Here is a 19,504-nt window from a genome sequence, read left to right as displayed (position 1 = left end):
GTCATGCACGAGCAGCCACACAACCGCAGACTGTATATAGATATGTTGCCACAGAGAGGTTTCACTCTCGCCCGCGTCTTGTTCTGCTAACGCAGAGCCAGGCCGTGTGTGTTCACACCAAGCTGCGCAAAGTGATAGCCGGAGTCAGCCGCCAGTTCAATGCCATTGACGACGACATAGCACGGCGAAGCTACCACCTCGGCTGCCAGATGCGACCTCACAGACCGGAATATCTGGGACAACGGGTCATAGGCGAACAGTTATATGAGCCAGGTGACAGGGTGACGAGGTGACGAGGTGACGAGGTGACGAGGTGACGAGGTGGCAAGGTGACAAGGTGGACCATTAAGGTTGACACGGGCCCGGGCGGCTGTCATGGATGAGCTGAACCGGCGCTGGCATCTCTTGAATAGGGAAACATGCATCTTGCCGAGTTGGAATCCCTGGGGCCCTGTGTCTTCCGGGTAATTGCTTGTCGTCCTGGCCGAACAGGTGCATTGTGCGCATTGTTGCACAGGGCGGGAGAGCCCAGAGGAACAATAAGCCGCATGCTGGGAGCCGCCGATGAAGCTACAGGGAGCCACGTGCTTTGCAGATCGTGTTCGTCAGGATTTGTCCCGTCCGCGGCCACGAAAGCGGATGCGAGGGCTTGTTCGGTGTTGACAGCAGGAGGAGGATGGAAGCCCACCGCCCATCGCCCACCAATGCAAGTGCCATAGGCATCCCTGCGAACCACCCCCTGCGCAGATGGAGGGTCTCACGAGCGAGAGGAGGCGACAGGCCGGCCGACAGCCTAGCTCGACGCAAACCGATCTACGGAGTAGTGTAGGCTGGATCTCAGTTGGCCTTTGGATACACCGTATAGTAGACGCTAATAACAGGCTTTTGCGACTCTGGAATCAGTCGACGACTCCACATACTGTGGACATAGTAGTTCGTACGTACGTACGTACGTACGAGAGCGGTGTGTTCCGCGGGTGATCCATCAGGACAGCATCTTGGTGCGACGCAGGCGGGGGTGGCCTCTGCTCTGCTTAGATATCCAGCCTGGCAGCCTGGGTGGACATGAGATCAAAAGGGTGTAGACTCTGATTGTGCAGGAGGTCGAGGTGGGTTGGTGACGGCCCAGACCCAGGGCGGGCCTGCCTGACCAGCTTGACTGACATGCGGATTGACGTGCCGGCGATCAAGTGGCTGGCTGATCTGATCGGCGCATGTTCATCATCATCATCCTCTTCCTACTCCTCCTCCTCCTCCTCTTCCTCTCTTCCTCGCCGTGATGTTCGCCGCCTGTCCGCCACTTTGCCCGTCGCTGAGTGCACAGAGTCGGGGGCGCACGAGGGATTTGGGATTGCGGGTGGAATTCGGCCGTTGGAGACAGCTCGCTGGGCTGCTGCACTTCTCCTCACGTCAAATTGGTCAGTGTCAGAAAAGCGGAGCTCGAGACTACCCGTTTCTAAAAACAGCAGCAGTGCGGGCCAACACCTGCAGGTCGCATCTAATAAGCGTGCTTGCAGCTTCCGTGCCACCAGAGCCAGCCTGCCTAGATCTTCAAGGAAGTGCACGCCTAGTGTAGGTACGGAGCTAGGTACTGACTGTACCAACTGCACCACAGCGTGCAATGTCAGCTTGGTCTGAAGCGGACGGCCCTGATTTTAGTCGGTTTAGTAGTACACCGTAGTACACAGATAGCCTCTCTGGTAATAGCCGGAATCCAGCTACCTAAGCTAGGTACAGAGGTACGTACCCTAGACACATAATCAGGCACTTACAATTCAGGCAGGTGCAACCAGTGCTGGTGCTAAATTGAGCAAGAGTTGAGCAGAAACTGTCTTTGGGCTGACAACGGCCAGGCAGGAGTGACGTTGGCCAGTTGCAGCCGCCAGCAAGCACTGTGACCTTGCAGCCTCTTGCAGCCTCTTGCAGCCTCTTGCAGCCTCTTGCAGCCTCGAAGCTTGCAGCTCGTTCATGCCCCAGCAGCCCAGCCGCCCCGCCCGCCGCACAGCAAGTAACATCAAGTGCGACTCGCCAGCCGTCCTGCCAGGCCTGCTCTGCCTGCTCGATGATGCCACATGCTTCCACCCACCCCCGCCCTAATGTCACCTCGGGAGCTACCCACTTGTAATAACACTCCAGAGCTCGTCAAGCTTCAATATTCATCAAACAAGCTGCGCTATTGACTTTGCTGACGACAAGGCGCACACGACCGCACTGACCGAAATTGCTCGGCGCCGGCTGTCCCGCATCCCACTGCATGCACGACGCACGACGCACGGTCGCTGTCAGTCAGTCGGTCGCCCTTGTCACGCCAGCGAGTGCCTTCTACCACAGCACTGTAGATACCATGGACCATGGTACTCCGTACAAGTCATGACTCCAAACCCCATCCACTGTCACTGCACTAAAATGATCGCTGCGACTGGGGCTGGTGGTGATGCGACTCTGCGCCGTCTCCAGATTAGCGAGGGCACGCAATGGTTCTTGCTGGCTGGGGAAGCCGATGAGTACGGATATTCCGCAACATCCACTCCGTCATGTCGGCCCTCGCGCAAGCATTGGGCCAGGTCTGGTATCAAGCGTGTCGACCTCGAGGGTGACAGCCCCGCCAACAACCACATGCGAGAGAAAAGAACGCCCACGCAAGTTGACGCAACCAACATCCTTTTCCTTACCGCCCTCCCGGCGGTTCTTGCTTTTTCCCACGTGCTTCGTCGGGCCCCGAACCTTAACAACGTGGGAATCATGCATGCAAGCTCGTGCCAGCAGTCACAGCGGCCGTGTGCCGCAAGCAGGGCTCAACAGTTCATGCTCTGCGTCATGCACACAGAGTTCAATCTACCTCGTGCAAGAGGATGCCCTCTGTAAGCTCTGACAAAAAATACCCAAGCAGTGCTTGGCATATAACGTCCGTTCTTGCGGCCTCTCAGACCCACCATCCCACCGCGAGGAATCCCGTGCGGACGACTAAGCGATCCATCCCGTCGAAACTGTATCAAGCCGCATCACTGCTCCCATGCACAACAATACCTGCCCGAGCCAGCCACTAATCCCTAGGCTATTGGACCCTGGGGCTGCCACTCGCATCCGTGCCAGAAACGCGTCCTCCTTAGGGCTGTCACGCAGCAGCAGCAATGCCCGCTGCCACAACAGGCGCGCAGTCGGCATCTGTTGCTGCCGTCAGAGTCTTGCTCGCTAGAAAAATCATGCGTGTCACTCCTGCGTCTGCGGGACGCCCCTGGCAAAGAGGTTTCGGATAGGTCTCAGGTGAGGACGACACATTCGAATCCCTCCCCAAGACGGGCTCTCTTCGTGCAATACTGTGCCGAGCACTTCCGATGCCCATCATCAACAGCATCCTTCAACCTTGAATCCCCATCGACTACAGAACGAACGCTGTGCGTCCGTTTTGGCCCGACTGTTCAGTAATTGCGAATCCACGCTGGCTTGAGCGCTCGCCTTCGTGGCAACTGCGTGCAACTAAGTACACAGGAAAACCACAAAGCTCAAGTTAGTCACGTCTTCTGGGCCTCAGGCGTGGGCTTGTTGCCAGCAACATTGAGTGTTCCACAAAGCAGCCTTTGCACTCACTCTACAATGATTACCGCTACCATGTTACCTACCTGGTCGAACTGGCAACTCCTTTATGCTGGCCCGCTTGGTCTTGTACTTCAGGATCTCCTGAATATCCCTGACCATCGCCATACACCCACCATCGGTGAAACCTCGACAACACAACTTTACTGAGGACAACGGCCAGCCAGCCCCTGCGGTAGATAAGTTCTTTTTTGGGGGGGGGGGGGGGCAAAGATGACCAGGCTGGGTCGCCTGGCGCAAGACTCGACGCTCGGCACGCAGCCGGGCTCCTAGGCGCTTCATACGACCCCGGAATCGAGCATCAACACATCCACTTTTCTTCCCACTGCTGCGTTTGTGCGTTTGTATTCCGCGGGTCCCGCAGTCGGCTCTTGCCGTTTTTTTGTCAATGCGTTCATGGGAACGTTCGAGATCGGCGGTGATCCGTCCTTTACACAACAGTTCGGATTGTTTCCCTGGTACCGCACTCGCTGAAATGGCCGATGGTGACAGTGTTAGCGGAGACGAGGACGAAAAAAAAAGCAAATAAGGGGTGGGACCAGGACCCGTTTTATGAAGGTCACGGGTCTCTACGATTGTTGTTTTCTCGTCTTGGCATTTTTGAAAAAGAGATCAGGGTCCTCATTTGACGTAGGCCTCCTATGTGTACAAATCTCGGCCCGTGCCAAACAGACCAGGCTTTTTCTTGATCCAGCCCCGGATGGTCCTTCCGAGCCTGCCTCCGGAGCGCTACCACAATGCTAAGGGTCTCACTCCCTGTCTGGACCGCAAAATGCCAGGGGTTTCGGACTCGAGCCCGGGGTGACCGGTGCGGCACCCGGCGGCAGCACGGTCGCCCTCTGGCAAACGCCCTGGCACCCCAATTCCTACTGGAAGGCAAACACGAGGACATGCGCCCCAGGGAGTCGAGATTGAATTCGCTCTCTCGGTACGATGGGCGATGCCCTCAGACGTCGGCCGCTTCAGGAATCGCCCTCGGCGGAGCCCCCACCAAAAGCGGAATCAAGTCGGCAGGTGATATACGAGTCCTGGCTTGAATATCGCTGCCTTCAAGGTCCAGGGAAAGGAAAACAAAATGACGTCCGAGCGCGAGCCGTATTCTGCATGGCTTGATGGGACAGTCTCGCCATTCTCGTAAAGAACTCGCCAGGGCCTTGTCAGAACCTGGAGATTTTCCTGTGTCTGCTATCGCTTTCGCTGGTTGGACGCTCCACCTGCTTGTGGTCAGGCATATCCGATTTGCCGGTGCGGTGATGTTGGCAAGTAGGTTCTAATTGAGCTTGAGATACGTCCAAGTGTGGGCACTACTCGTGTAAGTAGGTTCATGACTGCGCATACTTAGCATACATAGTCAAACTTTTGGTTCAGAGTCAGAGGATTGTGATCTATCATCTCAACATCTTCCGGACAGAATCGCTTTGGTGCCGCGACATCACGGGGGCTTGGATGGTACTAGGAGTGTCGTGGATACAGTACTGAAGCGGTTTATCGCTCAAGATGTGTTCTTATTTTGCATTGCGCCAACCTGGGTCCCCTCAAGTTTTACTAATTATTTACAGACAATACCAATCGAACCCGGATGCTCCAGTGAAACTCCTCAATGTACGAGGCATAACCGCACATGCAACTTTTGTAATCGAAAAACCCGCAGATGGGTATATTTTCAACGGACATCCACCATCTTCTCCGCGGGTTTTAACGGGACAACCTCTTCATGGCAGTAGCATCACGATCAAGACAACATGCTGGCTGTGAGAAGACTCGTAGACCTGGTCGAGGGTGGTTGACTATCAGTTGCCATGCAGACCTCCGGTTCGCTCCCTCATCGTTTCTCTTCGGGCCTTGTCCTTGGCTGTTGAACACATTATCAGTTAGTCACGAGACCGGCATTGCATGAGCTCAGATGTATCAGCACACTTACCAGCATCCCATGTGATGAACTCGTGCAGGGCATGACCTGCAGGCACCATGGGCAGGACAGGCACCTTCTTATCCGTAATGACCTCCAGCACAGCTGGGCCATCAGTGTCAATCAGCCACTTCAGGCTGTCGGCCACCTCTTCAGGCTTCGACACGCGCCTGTGGGCGAGACCCATGGCATCCGCGAGCTTCATGAAATCAGGGTTCTTCTGGTGGGTGTGGCTGTAACGGTCCTGGTAGAAGAGGTTCTGCCACTGCGTCACCATGCCTTGCTCCTCGTTGTTCAGAATGATCACCTTGACGCCAATGTTAAACTGGGCGGCGGTGCTGAGTTCTGTCAGGGTCATGCAGAAGGAAGCGTCTCCGTCGATGTCGATGACCAAGGAGTCGGGCTTGGCGACCTTGGCACCGATGGCGGCGGGCAGACCGAAGCCCATGGTACCCAGACCGCCCGAGGTGATCAGGGTGCGTGGGTGCCTCCAGCGGAAGTGTTGAGCGGTCCACATCTGGTGTTGACCAACACCGGTGGCGATATACGTGCTCTCCTTCCGGTCCTTGCACAGATCGGACAGCTGCTCAATCATCTCCTGAGGCTTGATGCGCCCGGAATCCCCAGCCCTCTCGAAGTCGTTCATGGGCCACTTCTTCTTCCAGGCGTTGATCTGTCCGAACCATTCCTTGCGGTCCTCCATGGTCTTGGATTGGACCATTGGCAGCAGGATGTCCAGGTTAGTCGCCACGTCGCCCTCGACGGCTTCGGTGGCCTGGATGACCTTGTTGATGTTCTTGGGCATGATCTCGAACTGCACAATACCGCCACGACCCTCGGCCGCCGCGGCCTTGGCGCCAGGGGCGAAGCCTGGGACGCTCAGGGTGACACGGTCGTCGAATCGTCCGCCCAGAGCAATGATCAAATCGGCCTCCTGCATGGACATGTTGGCGTACGCTGAGCCGTGCATGCCCAGCATGTGCAGGGACTTCTCGTCCAGCTCGTCGAATGAGCCCATGCCCTGCAAGGTGGTTGTAACGGGTATAGAAGCCTTGTCAGCCAGAGCCCTCAGCATAGCAGGACCATTCTCCGAGCAGATGACACCATTGCCAGCATAGATGACCGGCTTCTTGGCAATGTTGATCAGGTCGGCCACGCGACGAATGGAAGCCTGCAGCTGCTTCCTGCTGAGCTCTGCCATGGCTTGCGAAGCGGCACTGGGAAGGAAGGGCAGGGCTGACTCAGTAGGAATAGCCCGCCTCAGGACACCGGCTGTAATGTCCTTGGGGAGGTCGACGAGAACAGGCCCGGGCCTGCCGCTGGTGGCGATCTCGAAGGCCTCGTTGATCCTCCGGGGCAGCTCGGCAACACTCTTAACCATCACATTCCACTTGGTGCACGCCCTCGAGATACCAATGACGTCTGCCTCCTGGAACGCGTCGCTTCCGATCGCGCTGGTGGGGACCTGCCCAGTGAAGACAACCAGGGGTATGCCGTCAGCAAGAGCATCTGCCATGGGGGTGACAACATTCGTAGCACCGGGGCCAGAGGTGACCAGGACGACACCTGGCTTCCCGGAGGCGCGGGCGTAGCCCTCGGCCATGTGCCCAGCTCCCTGCTCATGTTTTGGAAGAATGAAGTCGAAGTGTTTTGAGTTGTAGATAGCGTCGAAAACGGGGAGGATAGCACCGCCGGGATAGCCAACTGGGGTGCATGAGTTAGCCACAGGGTAACCCGCAGTCCAGTCTTGCATGGGGACTTACAGATGTGCTCCACCTTCTGCCTCAGCATCATCTCGTGGAAGATCTCTCCTCCAGTCTTGCCGATGAACCTGCACATGCTGTCAACACCAATTCTGCCGGGCCAAACACTGGCATGGGTACGTACGACTCGTCCATGTCAGAGGCCTTCTCGGCCAGGGGCTCGACATGGTTTCTTGTCGCGGCGTTGAAGGAGGGACTGGGCTTCGACCGGACCTCGCTATAAAGCAGCTGGGATTAGCAATTGGACCAATAAAAAGGGCGTGGGGGGGGAGCCTGGAAAGGGCTGCGAGAGGTTGCGAGAGGTTGCGCGCGCGACTTACGAAGATGTAGGTTGTGATGCGGTGGCGGCTGCAGAATTCCTGGCTGTGGAGTGAACCGCCCTCCGTCTTGAGGCCGTCGCCAGAGCACTTGATGTGGTGAATGACCGTTTTGATTGTGACTGTGCCACGGCCTTGAAGGCCCTGCTGGCCTGGTGGCTTCCGGACCGGAGCATTTTGAGCGTGTGCGCAGAGGAGTGGAGAGGTCACAATAACGGAGAGGAGGAAAGGAAAAAGGCAAAAGAAACAGAGAGAGAGAGAGGATTAGAGCGAGGCTGCACGTCTGGCACAGGTGTGTCCTACTGGGCCCAGAGAATTGGACAGCCTACGACGTCTTCATCAACGTGACGAAGGTCAATGGCAGTAGCAGGAGGGCAGAGGGCGGGTGAAGATTCAGGCTGGACCGAACGGTAGCCGGCGAAGAAGACTGCAGCTTATTTTATTCCACTGGGCAGGGGTCCGGTAGTTGACTCACTCTGGGGGGAGAGAGGGATGGGAGCAGTGGGAGGCGACTCGAGTCGAGCGGGAAAGAATTGGACTCCGAGATCGCCCAAACTCATGGTTGACTTTCGCTGCACTCTCAGGTTGGTGACTCTTACTGGAATTTTCATTTTGCACTAGCCTGCTGGCCCCGGGGGCAATTGCGGGGGAGAAAGGGGCCGGGACACTGCCAGACTGCCATACTGCCACATACTGCCGTACTAGACTGCCACCGCCTGCCCTCCCAAACCTGAAATCGTTAGCTTACCCCCCTCCCACATCCCACCTCTCCCTCGTGGCCTCAGTAATCCTGGACCCACCACGCCTACTTCACCCGCTGTGCATGGTCGAGCATTGCTCGTCCTCTGTTTGGCTGGTATCTTGGTCTCTACATGTGGACCAGGCTGTAGTAGATGCTGTGTCTATCATCAATCATGTACACTATTTCCGTTCTGCCGTCACACCATCAAAATAATAATATCATATTGCAGCAGAGTCTGTGGCTGGACTGCTTGCTGTCTGTATTATCTCTGTGGGAGACTTGTCTATAGAACCTTGTTCCATAGGGGGATCGTAAGAGCACAAGAGGTCGCCCCGTAGGAGCCCGTGGTCGAGCAGCTCACACCCGACCAGAGCTCATATAATAATATACTTACACATGCATCTACATCGTCGTCAACCATCGTTCAGCATCGTAGCCAACGACCCGAGGTCTACGGAGTACAGGTCACAATGTAACCCAGGTCCTGATCTCGATTCCCAACCCAGCAAGCACCTCCACCCATGGCCTATAGTGAGATTTGACACCCATAAAACTCCAAATGCGCAGCCAACAAGCCACCAACACGGGCTCTCTGTCCTGGTTTGGCCTATGGTCCCAGAGGCTCAACGCCTGTCACTCTTAGGCTGCCAAGATAGTCACACTTTCTGGCGTCACTGGGCCATACTTGGGTAAATTCTCACAAGTTGCACAACTGGCGGGCGAGGTCACCGGCTTCGAGGTCGCACTGCCCTGTGACCGTCCATCGCAAGCTCCAGGGCTCCCAAGCACCCGGGCAGCCTCGGTGTCTCTCTCCTGCGAGTACTACATGCTACAGTACTCCGTAGTAGTCGGAGGAGGCACCGATGGTGTGCACCGGGAGCCACACCCAGCATCGTACGAGAAAACCTGTTGACCTCATCGAGGGTCCAAATAAGGTTTCTGTAGGTCGCAGCACAAAGGGTCCACAGCTGCCCCTCCACCAATGGCGTCCTCAGGGGCGCCGACATTCCATGCTTTCTGGGCATTTTGGGCTTATGTGAGGCCGCTATCGACCCGGGGTGCCGACATCCTCCTTCCAACTTCTCAGGGTCCTTTGCGTGCAAAGGTCAGGGCGTTGGAACGAATACCTGGTTCGTTGCAACACTATGCCCACATTTCGGCCTTTGAACAATCTTGGTGTCAGCCTTAACCCTCCTGCTTGGTCCTTGTAGTCAGGAACCCATCGAGCACGTCCGATAACTTGGTCAACCGCCGTCGGAGCCTGCGGACTGCCACGGTAATAACTCCTATACCCTCCTGTTCAGCCTGCTCCTCTCTCCTGCAGGCTTTGACATCTATGGGCTTGGTCGAGTAGTACTCGGCAAATCCTTCTTACTTCTTCTTCTTCCTCTCTGTTCTTTCCACTCTTTTCCTCTTATTCTCTCTGCAGAACAGACAGTATCTGTTCATGATCCGCTCGACAACCTCCCAGCTCCGGCTCTTGGCGGGTTTGGACCACAATGATAGCGAGGGCCACGAGTTGCGGTGTACAAAATTGGTCACACGCACGGGAAGGCGACTAGGCTGCAATCCGGCTTGATGGAATGTTCGCCTAGCCAAAACAAAACAAAAATCTCCTCAACTTGACCGATCAAGATGGACCGGCGGCGGCGAGTAGCTTGCGGAACTAACCCACGGCCAATCAACAGCCCGACCGTAGGACGACGGCGGCCCTTTCTTCGGTACAACATAGCGTCAACGGGCAGAATGACGCACCATGACAAACAAAGATGCGTTCCCAGCCGAAGATTGTGCGCCTGATAAACCGCACAGGTGCCCCTGCGGCGAGGATGCTCTGCTCTCGGCAGTAGCCTACAGTTTTGACAACCGATGCAAGCTGAAGGTTCTCCAGAACACAATTGCGGAAAATCGACTTTATATGGATTCAGAGCCTCGAAGGGCCTGAGCAGTCATCTTGTGATCGCCGACCGTTGATGGCTATGGTTTATCAAGTGTAATGAGTGAGCTCCACGTGCTGAACGGGCGACCAGTCTTCGATCTCGTGCACGGCGGAGGAGCTTCACGCAGGGAATCGTCTCATTTGACCAAGAAGAGGAGAGTATAGTGATGGCTACATGGTCATCAAGAGGAGGACGAGATGTCTTGGGAATGGGAAGAGTTACATGTCTCGACAACAGTATCACAGGAAAGCCTCCACCAGGTTTGGAGATGATGTTTGCGGGATGACCATCACTTTTGCTGAAGGCTGGCGACTTTGACGAGACGAACAGCGACGAGGCATGAATCTCTGGACAAAAGCTCGGTGCCACTCCTGCTGGGCCGAGTTTGCATTCAAGGGCAAGGCAGCTCGATCAGGAGAGCAAGCAGGATGCCCAAGTCGCAGTTCCTGACGAATCCACGCGCTTTGTCGAGGAACTCGCCTCCCGGAACCAGCGAGCACGCGCAGGAATTCTTCAAGGAGGCAAGATGTCCGCTCCGCCATGGTAACAGGAGGCGTTCGAGCAAGGTCCGTCGACCTTTCCTCCGTTAACAACACCTGGTCCGACATGGCAAGAGCGCAAGTCGAATCTCAATATGAAAAGTGACAGCAGCCTTGATGCACATTGCAGGGCGTGCTACTGACACGAAATGCTCACCAATAGGTACAAGTTTGAAAAGGAGCCAAGTTACCAGGGACCCATTGACATCTCCCCGGGACTGCGCATGCCAAAAAGCCGCGAGAAATGCAGAACACGAGTGAGAAGGAACGTGTCTTGCGACGTCAACACAAAAGCCACCCACAGCACCGAGGTTCGGCACTCCCAGCAGCCAGCATCTGACGGTCACCTCGAAGACGCAAGACCCGCACCACCGAGATCATCCCCTTGCGCGTGGCTGAGACGCCTGCAGAGATTCAAATATTTGTACAACAACGGGCTTTTCTCGGGCAGCCAAACGCCAACCAAAGAAAACACGGACCTCATTTTCCTGTGCGACATATGCCCGGCGCGACGGTGCCGGCGCCTTGGGATGACAGCTGCCGTGTCGCGAGACATCCCGAGGGCTCACAAAAGACGCCTCGCGGCTGCGGCTCGGGGCATGGACCACCCACAGGACGACGACGTCGAGCGGGGCTGGGAACAAAATGGCCAAGGACGGCCGACAGCGCAGGGCCAGACTTTGGGTTCCTGTCGACTGTTTGTTTGGATTGTGATGTCGGATCCCGCTGGATCTATTGGCAGTAGCGTCGTCCCGGCTGCCACGTCCAGGGTTGCTTGCCAGGTGGGTGATGCATGAACAATCCGGACGGATTGAGCCTCAGCGGCCGCGATACCGCCTATAGAGCTTGAGATATACCCAAGCCTCGAGTGGTCTGTTTGTCGAATTAGCGTACCAGCGGCAACATGCCTGACGACAGGAAACATTTTTATGCGGTGGCAGGTCGCGAACAAACAAGAGAGACAACACTTTCCTCAGGAGCTTGCTGCCGCATCGCGACATGAACCAAGCTAACTTCACAGACTTTTGTTTTGTTCTGCGCATTACATTTAGGTCTATCTGGAATACCATCGACCTGACGCTGTCCATCAAGCATCCTTTTGGCATACAAAAGAGACACGATATCAGTACAAAGCATGAGATGCCCAACCACCACACCATATTGAACCGAAAACCCGTTCACATAATCATAACATCGTGCAAGTCAACAAAAATACAATAACGTTCAAATACGCCTCGACCAAACGCCAGCGAGACCTCACACCCGCCGACGCGAATGTGATGACACGGACATGGAGCAGTGGTGTGTACGAGTCGACATGAAGGATAATTAACCGTCACTGCAATCACATCGTACTTGATTAGCACTTGAATTAGCCGGATGACCGCAGTCTGGACGATGAATGACACCCAAAGAACGACACACCCGCGACGAACGCCGAGAGTGCCAGCCACACGGCATGGACCAAGTGGTCGCGTGGAAGCCATGGACTGAATGGGCAAGGAAAGAGGCCATGTCAGAGGCATGGGGGGTTTTAATGGGGCCACTTACAGCAAAGCCAGCTCCAGGTCACCGTGGATGTGCGCCTTCAGCTCGATCTCAATCTCGAGGTTGAGGTCCAGCCTCAGCTTGAGCGGGTTCTTGCTGCCGCCGTCGCCGCCACCTTGCTGTTGCTGCATCATCTGCTGTTGCTGCATCATCTGCATCTGTTGCTGCTGCTGCCAGTACTGCTGCTGTTGGTAGTCATCTTCCTGGTAGTCGTCCTCCTCATCCTCGGTCTCGTACCGCGGCTGTCGACGCTTGCTCTTCTTCTTCTTGCTGCTCTTCTTGGTCTTGGCTACCTGTTTGTCCTCCTCGTCTTGCTGGTTGTCCTGTTCCCAATATGGTGTCGCTTCCTCGTTGTCCTTGGGCGTGGCGGGCCGGTCGGATGCCGGCGTGGCGGCCGAGTCGCGCTGCATCTCCGGCTCGGGCTCAGGCTCAGGCTCGTCTTCTCCTTGCTCTGCTTGCTCTTGGCCCTGCTCAGGCTCATACTGTTCCTCGTCGCCAGAGTAGGCCTGGTCGTCATAGTTGTCTTCCTCTTGATCTTGGTCCTGGTCGTCATATTGCTCTTCATCCTCGTCATATTGTTCCTGGTTTTGGTCTTGGTCGTAGTCTTCTTGCTCGTCTTCTGCGCTGGCCTGGTTGTTATGAGACTCAGGCTGCGCGTTGCGGTTGGTATCCTCAGCTTTTGACTGCTGTGCCTGGCTGTTGTCTGATTGTTGGCCCTGGGTTTCCTTATTTCCCTGTTGCTGCGACTCCTGTCTCTGCTGGCCGGGACGAGATGACTCGCCCTGGGACTCCTTCTTGTCCTCGGTCTTGGGCGTTCCCTGTTGCTACAAGTGTCGGCAATCAGTACCGTGTCCATCAAGAGCGTTACCGGGCAAAGATGACGACCTACCGGAGACGACATGATTACTCCGGTTATTCTATTACAAAGGCTTGAATGGGGCTGAGTAGGTTGAGTGACTCTAGTGAGTGGACTCGAATACTGGCTATATTGCTGGAGGGTAACGAGACACTAAGTTGACAAAGTTGTCTTTACACAAAATGGGGATCCCAAAAGGTGGGCAAGTGCATGCCCCGGCAAGTCTTTGTTTTAAAAGCCGTCGATGAGATCAGAAGAGACCCTGCATGAGAAAGTTGGCAGCCTTGACGCAATGATCCTGCTACCCCGAAGGAGGGCAGACGACGAGCGTCCGGAAAAAAACATGTTTTACAACGAAGGGGACTACCGATCACATTTCGATCATCTCACACCCTCCGCCCGCCCAGCCTGGCCAGCTCGCGGCCGACGAACCCATGGCCTCAGAGCACTTGCGTCAGTGGGCCCGGTCTGGGTTGGGTGATACCGAGAGCTGGGGTGGAATCTTGTTTTGCAACTCAAGGGACCGCTGTGTGTGTGTATCCGTGGTCCAGACCGCGCCTGTGGGTATTGAGGACATCGAGATGATGTGGGATGACGTCGAGAGAAGCTGAAGGCAGAGGCAGAGGCAGAGGCAGAAAAGGTGGCTTTCGCTGCGTGTGCAGCGTTGACATGACATGTACTGTCAGGTACCGACTAAGGGGGTCTGCATGACACACGCGTGAAGTGGGGATACGGTGGGCCACATCGGCCAACCATGCAGGATGTGAAGTCATAGCCAGGATGGAGCTTCACGCTGGAGGGTAGGGTGAGCTTCAGGTGTGTGGGGACAGTAAGGCTGGACCCGGGGAAAAGATGACGAAAGAAAGGGCCCTCTTTGATGCATAGAACCGTGATGGCGGCCGAGTTGCAAACCTGCCGTCTGACTCTCTACTCTCCGACTGACTATTCAGTGGACTGACCGCATGCACGACTGCACTGCGAGACCCGCAAGAAAGGCGCGCGACCGCGACGACACGGAGGATCTACCAAACTTCTAATTCCGTCGGCGAGTCCCCACATCGCATCGGACAACAACACGGGGAGATCGCCCACGATACGGAACGACAGAGTGGACAAGAGACCCACCAGGCGACAGACGACAGACGACATGGTGATAGGACTACTTGTCCTCGCGTCCATACCGACGGTGACGGGCGTGGCCCAGGGCATCAGCGCGAAGAAACAGGAGAATGCAAAGCTCAAGGAGAAGATCAAGTTCAACATGACAGCAACGCTGTCCATCGACGGGGGACCACCCAAGGAATCCTGGATAGTCCTCGCGGCGGGAAGAGTAAGTAGGCTAATATCTCCTGTTCCGGCATAGTGGCACTAGCCACACCTGTCTCATCGGTCTTGGGAGGGGACGCTATGGCATCATGCCTGGCCTGCCCAGGACTCGATCGGACGCGCCCTTGGACCAGCGGCCGACGCCAGCGGTGAACCAACATGCGCCCATGCAATTATGCCCATGGACGCACCGTCGCAGCCGGGTGACGGTCCCTGAACTGCGAAACACACGCACGCACTGCCTGTTCGCCGTCGTACATATATGCCGAGATGCATCGCGATCCTCAAAGAGGAAAGAGGACACTGGGGCTGACTGAATCGTGGGGCAGATGTGGATAGACCACCCTGACGCGCCGTTCCCCGGCCACAAGTTCAACGGCTACTACTTCAAGTACCCATCCGAACAAGGGTATCAGGGCCTGGTGTCCACAATCTCAGACGACCCGCCGATGCTGAACTGGCTGTACGTCGACAAGGACACGGGGATGATCAAGTACGGCAGCCGCAAGGACACGACGGAGCACGTCATCGGGCCATGGGGCTGGAGCGAGGACGAGCAGTTCCTGACCTTTGACGAGGACGACTGGCGATTCATCGCCGTCGAGGTCGAGGTGGCACTCGGGGGAGGGGCGAGGAAGATGTGGGAGGTCTTCCTGTCGAGGGATCGAGATGGCAGCTTGAAACCCAAGGCTGAGAAAGGGGAGGAGGGGGAGGACAAGGAGGAGCAGGGTGATGAGCAGCCGGTGTTTGACCCCAGATTCTCATCCTACAGGTGGGCGCCGATCAAGCTGCTCAGGAAGCTGCAGCTGGGGGTGAACAGCCACTGGGTCGGGGGCAAGAAGGACGAGAACCAGTAGTGCACTTGAACACAGTAGCACCCGCAGGCCAGCAGGCAGGGCTGGCAGGGTGGAGGGGGGTGAAGTGAAGACAAGACGGGCTGGACAGCCGCTGGCGGCAGACACGAAACAGAGGCGTCCAGAGGCAGCAGCAAGGTTGGCAGGCGCTGGACGCAAAGACGGAAGGGAAGGTCAGCATGGGCAGGTGGCAGGCTGGTCTGAGCTTCACCAGCCCCAGCAGCTCGCATGGGCTGGCTGCGTGGCATAATGAGTTAGTGGAAGTCAATCTCCAACCACTTCATGGGACTGGCTTGTCCGGTGCACCTGTCTCCCTGTCTCCCAACTCCCTCTCACAGAAGACACTCACCCTGACCACCTGAGCCCAGACCCAGACCACCCAGACCACCCAGACCGTGCCGAGTGTAGGCTGGCAGGACGGCAGGACGGCAGGACGGCAGGACGGCAAGACGGCAAGACGGAATGGTGATGGGCGGCGCCCCCCTGCCGTGATGTATCCCATGTATCTTGTGGTCCCACCGCCTGCCCCGTACGGTGGGGAGGGCCCACAGGGGTCCCGCCCATGCACTCACCAGCAGGCATCGATCCGATCAGCTGTGGTTCAAGCCAAGATCACATCTGAGGGTGCAGATGACGAAGCCCCCGAGAGGGCCACACGGCGGGTGAGGTATGATCTCATTCTGTTTCGACACCTTTGCACATCGCAAAGGAAGGGGGAAATCAGGTTTTGACGGCACGGGGGACACCATATAGGCCACGGGCGTTCGGACAAGAAGGCTGTCATGCGTCGATGAGGCAGAGACACTTGGACATGCCCATCTCTTAAAGACAAAAGGGAAATAATCACTTACCAGCGGCCCTTTCTCCTTCTTCTCTGCCATCATATCCATCACACACAAAGCCCCTCCAACAAGCTATACCCAATCTACCCTGCCCTCACCCACCAAACCCCAGACCCGCCAGCATGTCTTCCTCCCAGGAACGCCAGCCCCGCAAGCAAAAGAAGCAGCAGCAGGTGGTCGAGGAGTCCGAGTCCGACTCGGGCTCAGAGGAGCAGTACGAGCCCCCGAAGAGGTCAAACCGTCGCTCGCGCCAGCAGAACAACCAGATGCAGCAGCGGAATCAACAAGGCCCGATGAACCAGATGGGCCAGATGGACCAGATGGGCGGTGGCATGCCTGGCGCTATGGGCAACATGGCCAACCAGGCCATGCAGCAGCAACCACAAGGCGGCGGCGGCGGCGGCAAGTCAGACACGCTGCGGTTGAGGCTGGACCTGAACCTGGATATCGAAATCACTCTCAAGGCCAAGATCCACGGTGATCTTGAGCTTGCTCTGCTGTATGTGCTCACCTCTTTCATATTTATTCTTGTCTGTTGTATCCACCCCTGGTCGCTTTCTCGCCACCCACCGGTGCGGCGCCATGCATGGGGGAGGGGCTGCAAACCTACCTCCCAGTGGACGGAGGTAGCCCCTGCCTCAGATTGCTCCCCTTTTTTTCTTGTCACATTGCCACAGGGAAAGCGCAACACGGCCTTCTCACTATCAACTCCACCACACTGTAACCACATCTGTTCTGTATCTAAAGAACGGGCAGGGACACAACGTAAAAAAAAAAAAAAAAGCAACGGTGCACCATGGACGGCAGCTAAAGGCGAGAAACAGGGAGACATAAAACCCGAACTCGACAAACCAGACAGTGTGTGTTTGTGTGTGGCGGACAGGGACTAAGACGAAGAGCACCCCCCCAAGAAAACATGTACCAATACTGTTGTCGTCTTTCCCTGCTTGGCTAGTCTCTGTTTTGGCCGTGCGGTGTGGTCCCGAGCGATTGGCATCCTATTTCCCGCACCTTCATGTACTGTTGTCTGCGAACAAGGCAGTGAAAGGCGACACGGAAGACTAATGAAGCTGGGACACTAGGAACTGAGAGCGAGGGGCGCCCGCGGAGACACTGCCGTTTTCGGGGCGATTTTACGGATTTTTCTTGTATTTTTTTATTGTCATTGCAGTCGGTGCTGGCGCATGTTTGGGTTTGGGGACTCACCAAGAGTCATGTCATGAAAGGGGTATGAGCTTGCCTAGATTCCAACGGGGGATGATTACGACCTATCGACGTTAATCCATTTACTGTGTAATTTGTTCTTGCATCTACTGTGCTGAAGAGTCGCCTCCTCCGACGGGAATAAGAACAAAACAAATGCGCCATGTGTCGATCTCCAGAGCAAGTTGCGAGTCGTGAACAGTGATCTGCTCCCGTGTTGGAGGGTGTGCGGTTCTAGATCTTCGCCTCAGATGTCATGTTGATGGGACTGACCGTGCTCCCCGCGTCTCCGACCCAGCTCGATGAAACCCTACGGGGGCGGGAAGGACGGTTGCTTGCAGCATCTTTGTGAACAGAGTTTCTCCACAGCGCGGTGCGCCACACTTACCACCCCAGCTGCGCAGGCACCGCCATGCGCCAGAGGCGAAACTGTCAGGTTTTGGCGCGGGCTTGGCTGTGGCGTGTGGTCCGATCTTGCGGGATCACCGCTGGGGTGGGTGCCCATCATTGCCATACTCCGTAGTCCCCATACACACTTGCTGCTGACTGCCCGGCTGCCGGCGCTGAGGTGGCGCATGAACTTCATGTGAAATTCATGGGAATGAATGCCCACTGCTATAGAGTCCGGAGTGCCGATAGTTCTCAAACATCTCGATGCAACACCAGATCTCCAGGCATCTTGGACATGACGGACATGTCTCGGTAGAAGATCGCGGGCACCACGGCACTCCACTGCAGTCCTTCCCACGCACACTGCCGCGCTGCGCCTGTGCGCCTGCCCGACGGAGGGGCTGCCAGGCTGCCAGGCTGCTCCGTCCATCGCAGGACGTCAGGACGTGTGCAGTTGGAAACCGGACGCGAGACGGGACTGCCAATAGGACAGGGCCGCTGGTTCCACGGCATGGTCCCACAGCAAGAATGATCGAGCCGTCTCCGGAGATCTGGGAGCGGCCAATGGCTCGCGGTCCCGGCCCTCCAACTGGGCCGTGGCCCGTGATGCCTTTCTCCACCTCTGGTGTGCAGATCAGTGCAACGTCGAGCGGTCCTGGCGATATTCGAGGACGAGTAGCGCGGCCGGGGATGGGTCGTCGGGATTCCCGGTGCTCACCTTTACATGGTCTATCTGAATACCATTGGCGTTGCCCATCCCTTGGGAACAAATCGAGTCCTTGTGCAACGGGCTGAACGGATGAGCCAGTCTGCCAGTCTGCCAGTGTGAGGGACAGTTTATATTAGGCCTGTCTCACTGCACGAGTTGTTCGGGAAGTTTGTGTGACTTTGGGCCACCCCCACGTCGAGTTTGTTCCCATCAAATGTCAACATCCCGCGAGGTTCATGATTCAAAACAGTCAGTCGACTTGCACATACTGTCTGCCGGTGGTGGGCAGCCTGCCAGCCTGCCAGCCTGCCAGGCCCAACGCCCAGCCGTACGTAGCCTGCCATCGCGCCCATGCAGGGGAGCCCCGGCGACAGGATGGAGCAACTGCTCCCCACCAGCCGCTGCTGGTCTTGCTGGTCAAGCCATCTTGTCGCATTAGGCGGCGCCTCCTGCAGGACCGGGAGATTGGAAAACCAGCTACCACAGTTGCATATATGAGCTCCGGCCCACGGTTCTGCCATCACGTCCTCTTGCCGCCTATGACCTGCCGTCAGTCCAGGCAAACCCTTGTGCCGATATCCAGCACGGCGTGAACAAGCTCAAGCTGAGAACAGCGCGGCGGGCGGCTCGCAACAGCCTCACAACGTACCCCCTTGAACGATGGGGGCCGGCGCGGAACAACTCAGAGGCTAGACAAGACACTTGCGAGCATACTTTCGCACAAGGCCGCCATGTTTAGCCACGCTGGCAGGCTGGCGCATGCTCTCCACCAAAACAACGTCATTTGTTGAGGAAGCGCAGTGCTAAAAGGCAAAAAGGCAAAAAAGCCAGCAAGCCAACAGCGTGGGCTCCGCTCGATAGGCTCCATGCGTGATGCATATATTCTCCGTACGAGAATCCCGAAGCACGCCTCGCACGAATCGGGGGGTTGAATCCGCAGCTAGAAAGAGCCAATCTCTGGCGGAGGCGCTA

General features: G+C 56.6%; 4 protein-coding genes across 4 annotated transcripts; 2 read left to right on the top strand and 2 right to left on the bottom strand.

Moving 5' to 3' along the window:
• Positions 1-5,384: 5,384 nt before the first annotated feature.
• KVR01_002741 (acetolactate synthase catalytic subunit) lies at positions 5,385-7,759 on the bottom strand (the record flags this gene model as incomplete). Its single annotated transcript, XM_044792260.1, has 5 exons — positions 5,385-5,446; positions 5,516-7,207; positions 7,267-7,334; positions 7,391-7,483; positions 7,587-7,759. The coding sequence occupies 5 exons, from the start codon at positions 7,757-7,759 to the stop codon at positions 5,385-5,387; spliced, it is 2,088 nt and encodes a 695-aa protein (XP_044647756.1).
• A 4,374-nt stretch (positions 7,760-12,133) lies between these two features.
• Positions 12,134-13,644, bottom strand: KVR01_003015 (uncharacterized protein; the record flags this gene model as incomplete). Its single annotated transcript, XM_044784324.1, has 3 exons — positions 12,134-12,143; positions 12,356-13,176; positions 13,633-13,644. The coding sequence occupies 3 exons, from the start codon at positions 13,642-13,644 to the stop codon at positions 12,134-12,136; spliced, it is 843 nt and encodes a 280-aa protein (XP_044648030.1).
• A 711-nt stretch (positions 13,645-14,355) lies between these two features.
• KVR01_002047 (uncharacterized protein) lies at positions 14,356-15,391 on the top strand (the record flags this gene model as incomplete). The annotated part of the gene is made up of 2 exons (XM_044784812.1): positions 14,356-14,538; positions 14,864-15,391. 2 exons carry the CDS (start codon positions 14,356-14,358, stop codon positions 15,389-15,391), a joined length of 711 nt encoding a protein of 236 aa, XP_044647062.1.
• A 408-nt stretch (positions 15,392-15,799) lies between these two features.
• KVR01_002824 (uncharacterized protein) lies at positions 15,800-17,876 on the top strand. The gene is made up of 2 exons (XM_044794693.1): positions 15,800-16,729; positions 16,987-17,876. Exons 1-2 carry the CDS (start codon positions 16,353-16,355, stop codon positions 16,997-16,999), a joined length of 390 nt encoding a protein of 129 aa, XP_044647839.1. The 5' UTR covers positions 15,800-16,352; the 3' UTR covers positions 17,000-17,876.
• The last annotated feature ends 1,628 nt before the right edge of the window (positions 17,877-19,504 follow it).

Source organism: Diaporthe batatas, assembly GCF_019321695.1.
Source record: "Diaporthe batatas strain CRI 302-4 chromosome Unknown Contig00003, whole genome shotgun sequence".
Taxonomy (NCBI): domain Eukaryota; kingdom Fungi; phylum Ascomycota; class Sordariomycetes; order Diaporthales; family Diaporthaceae; genus Diaporthe; species Diaporthe batatas.
This window is presented reverse-complemented; position numbering and strand designations above follow the sequence as displayed.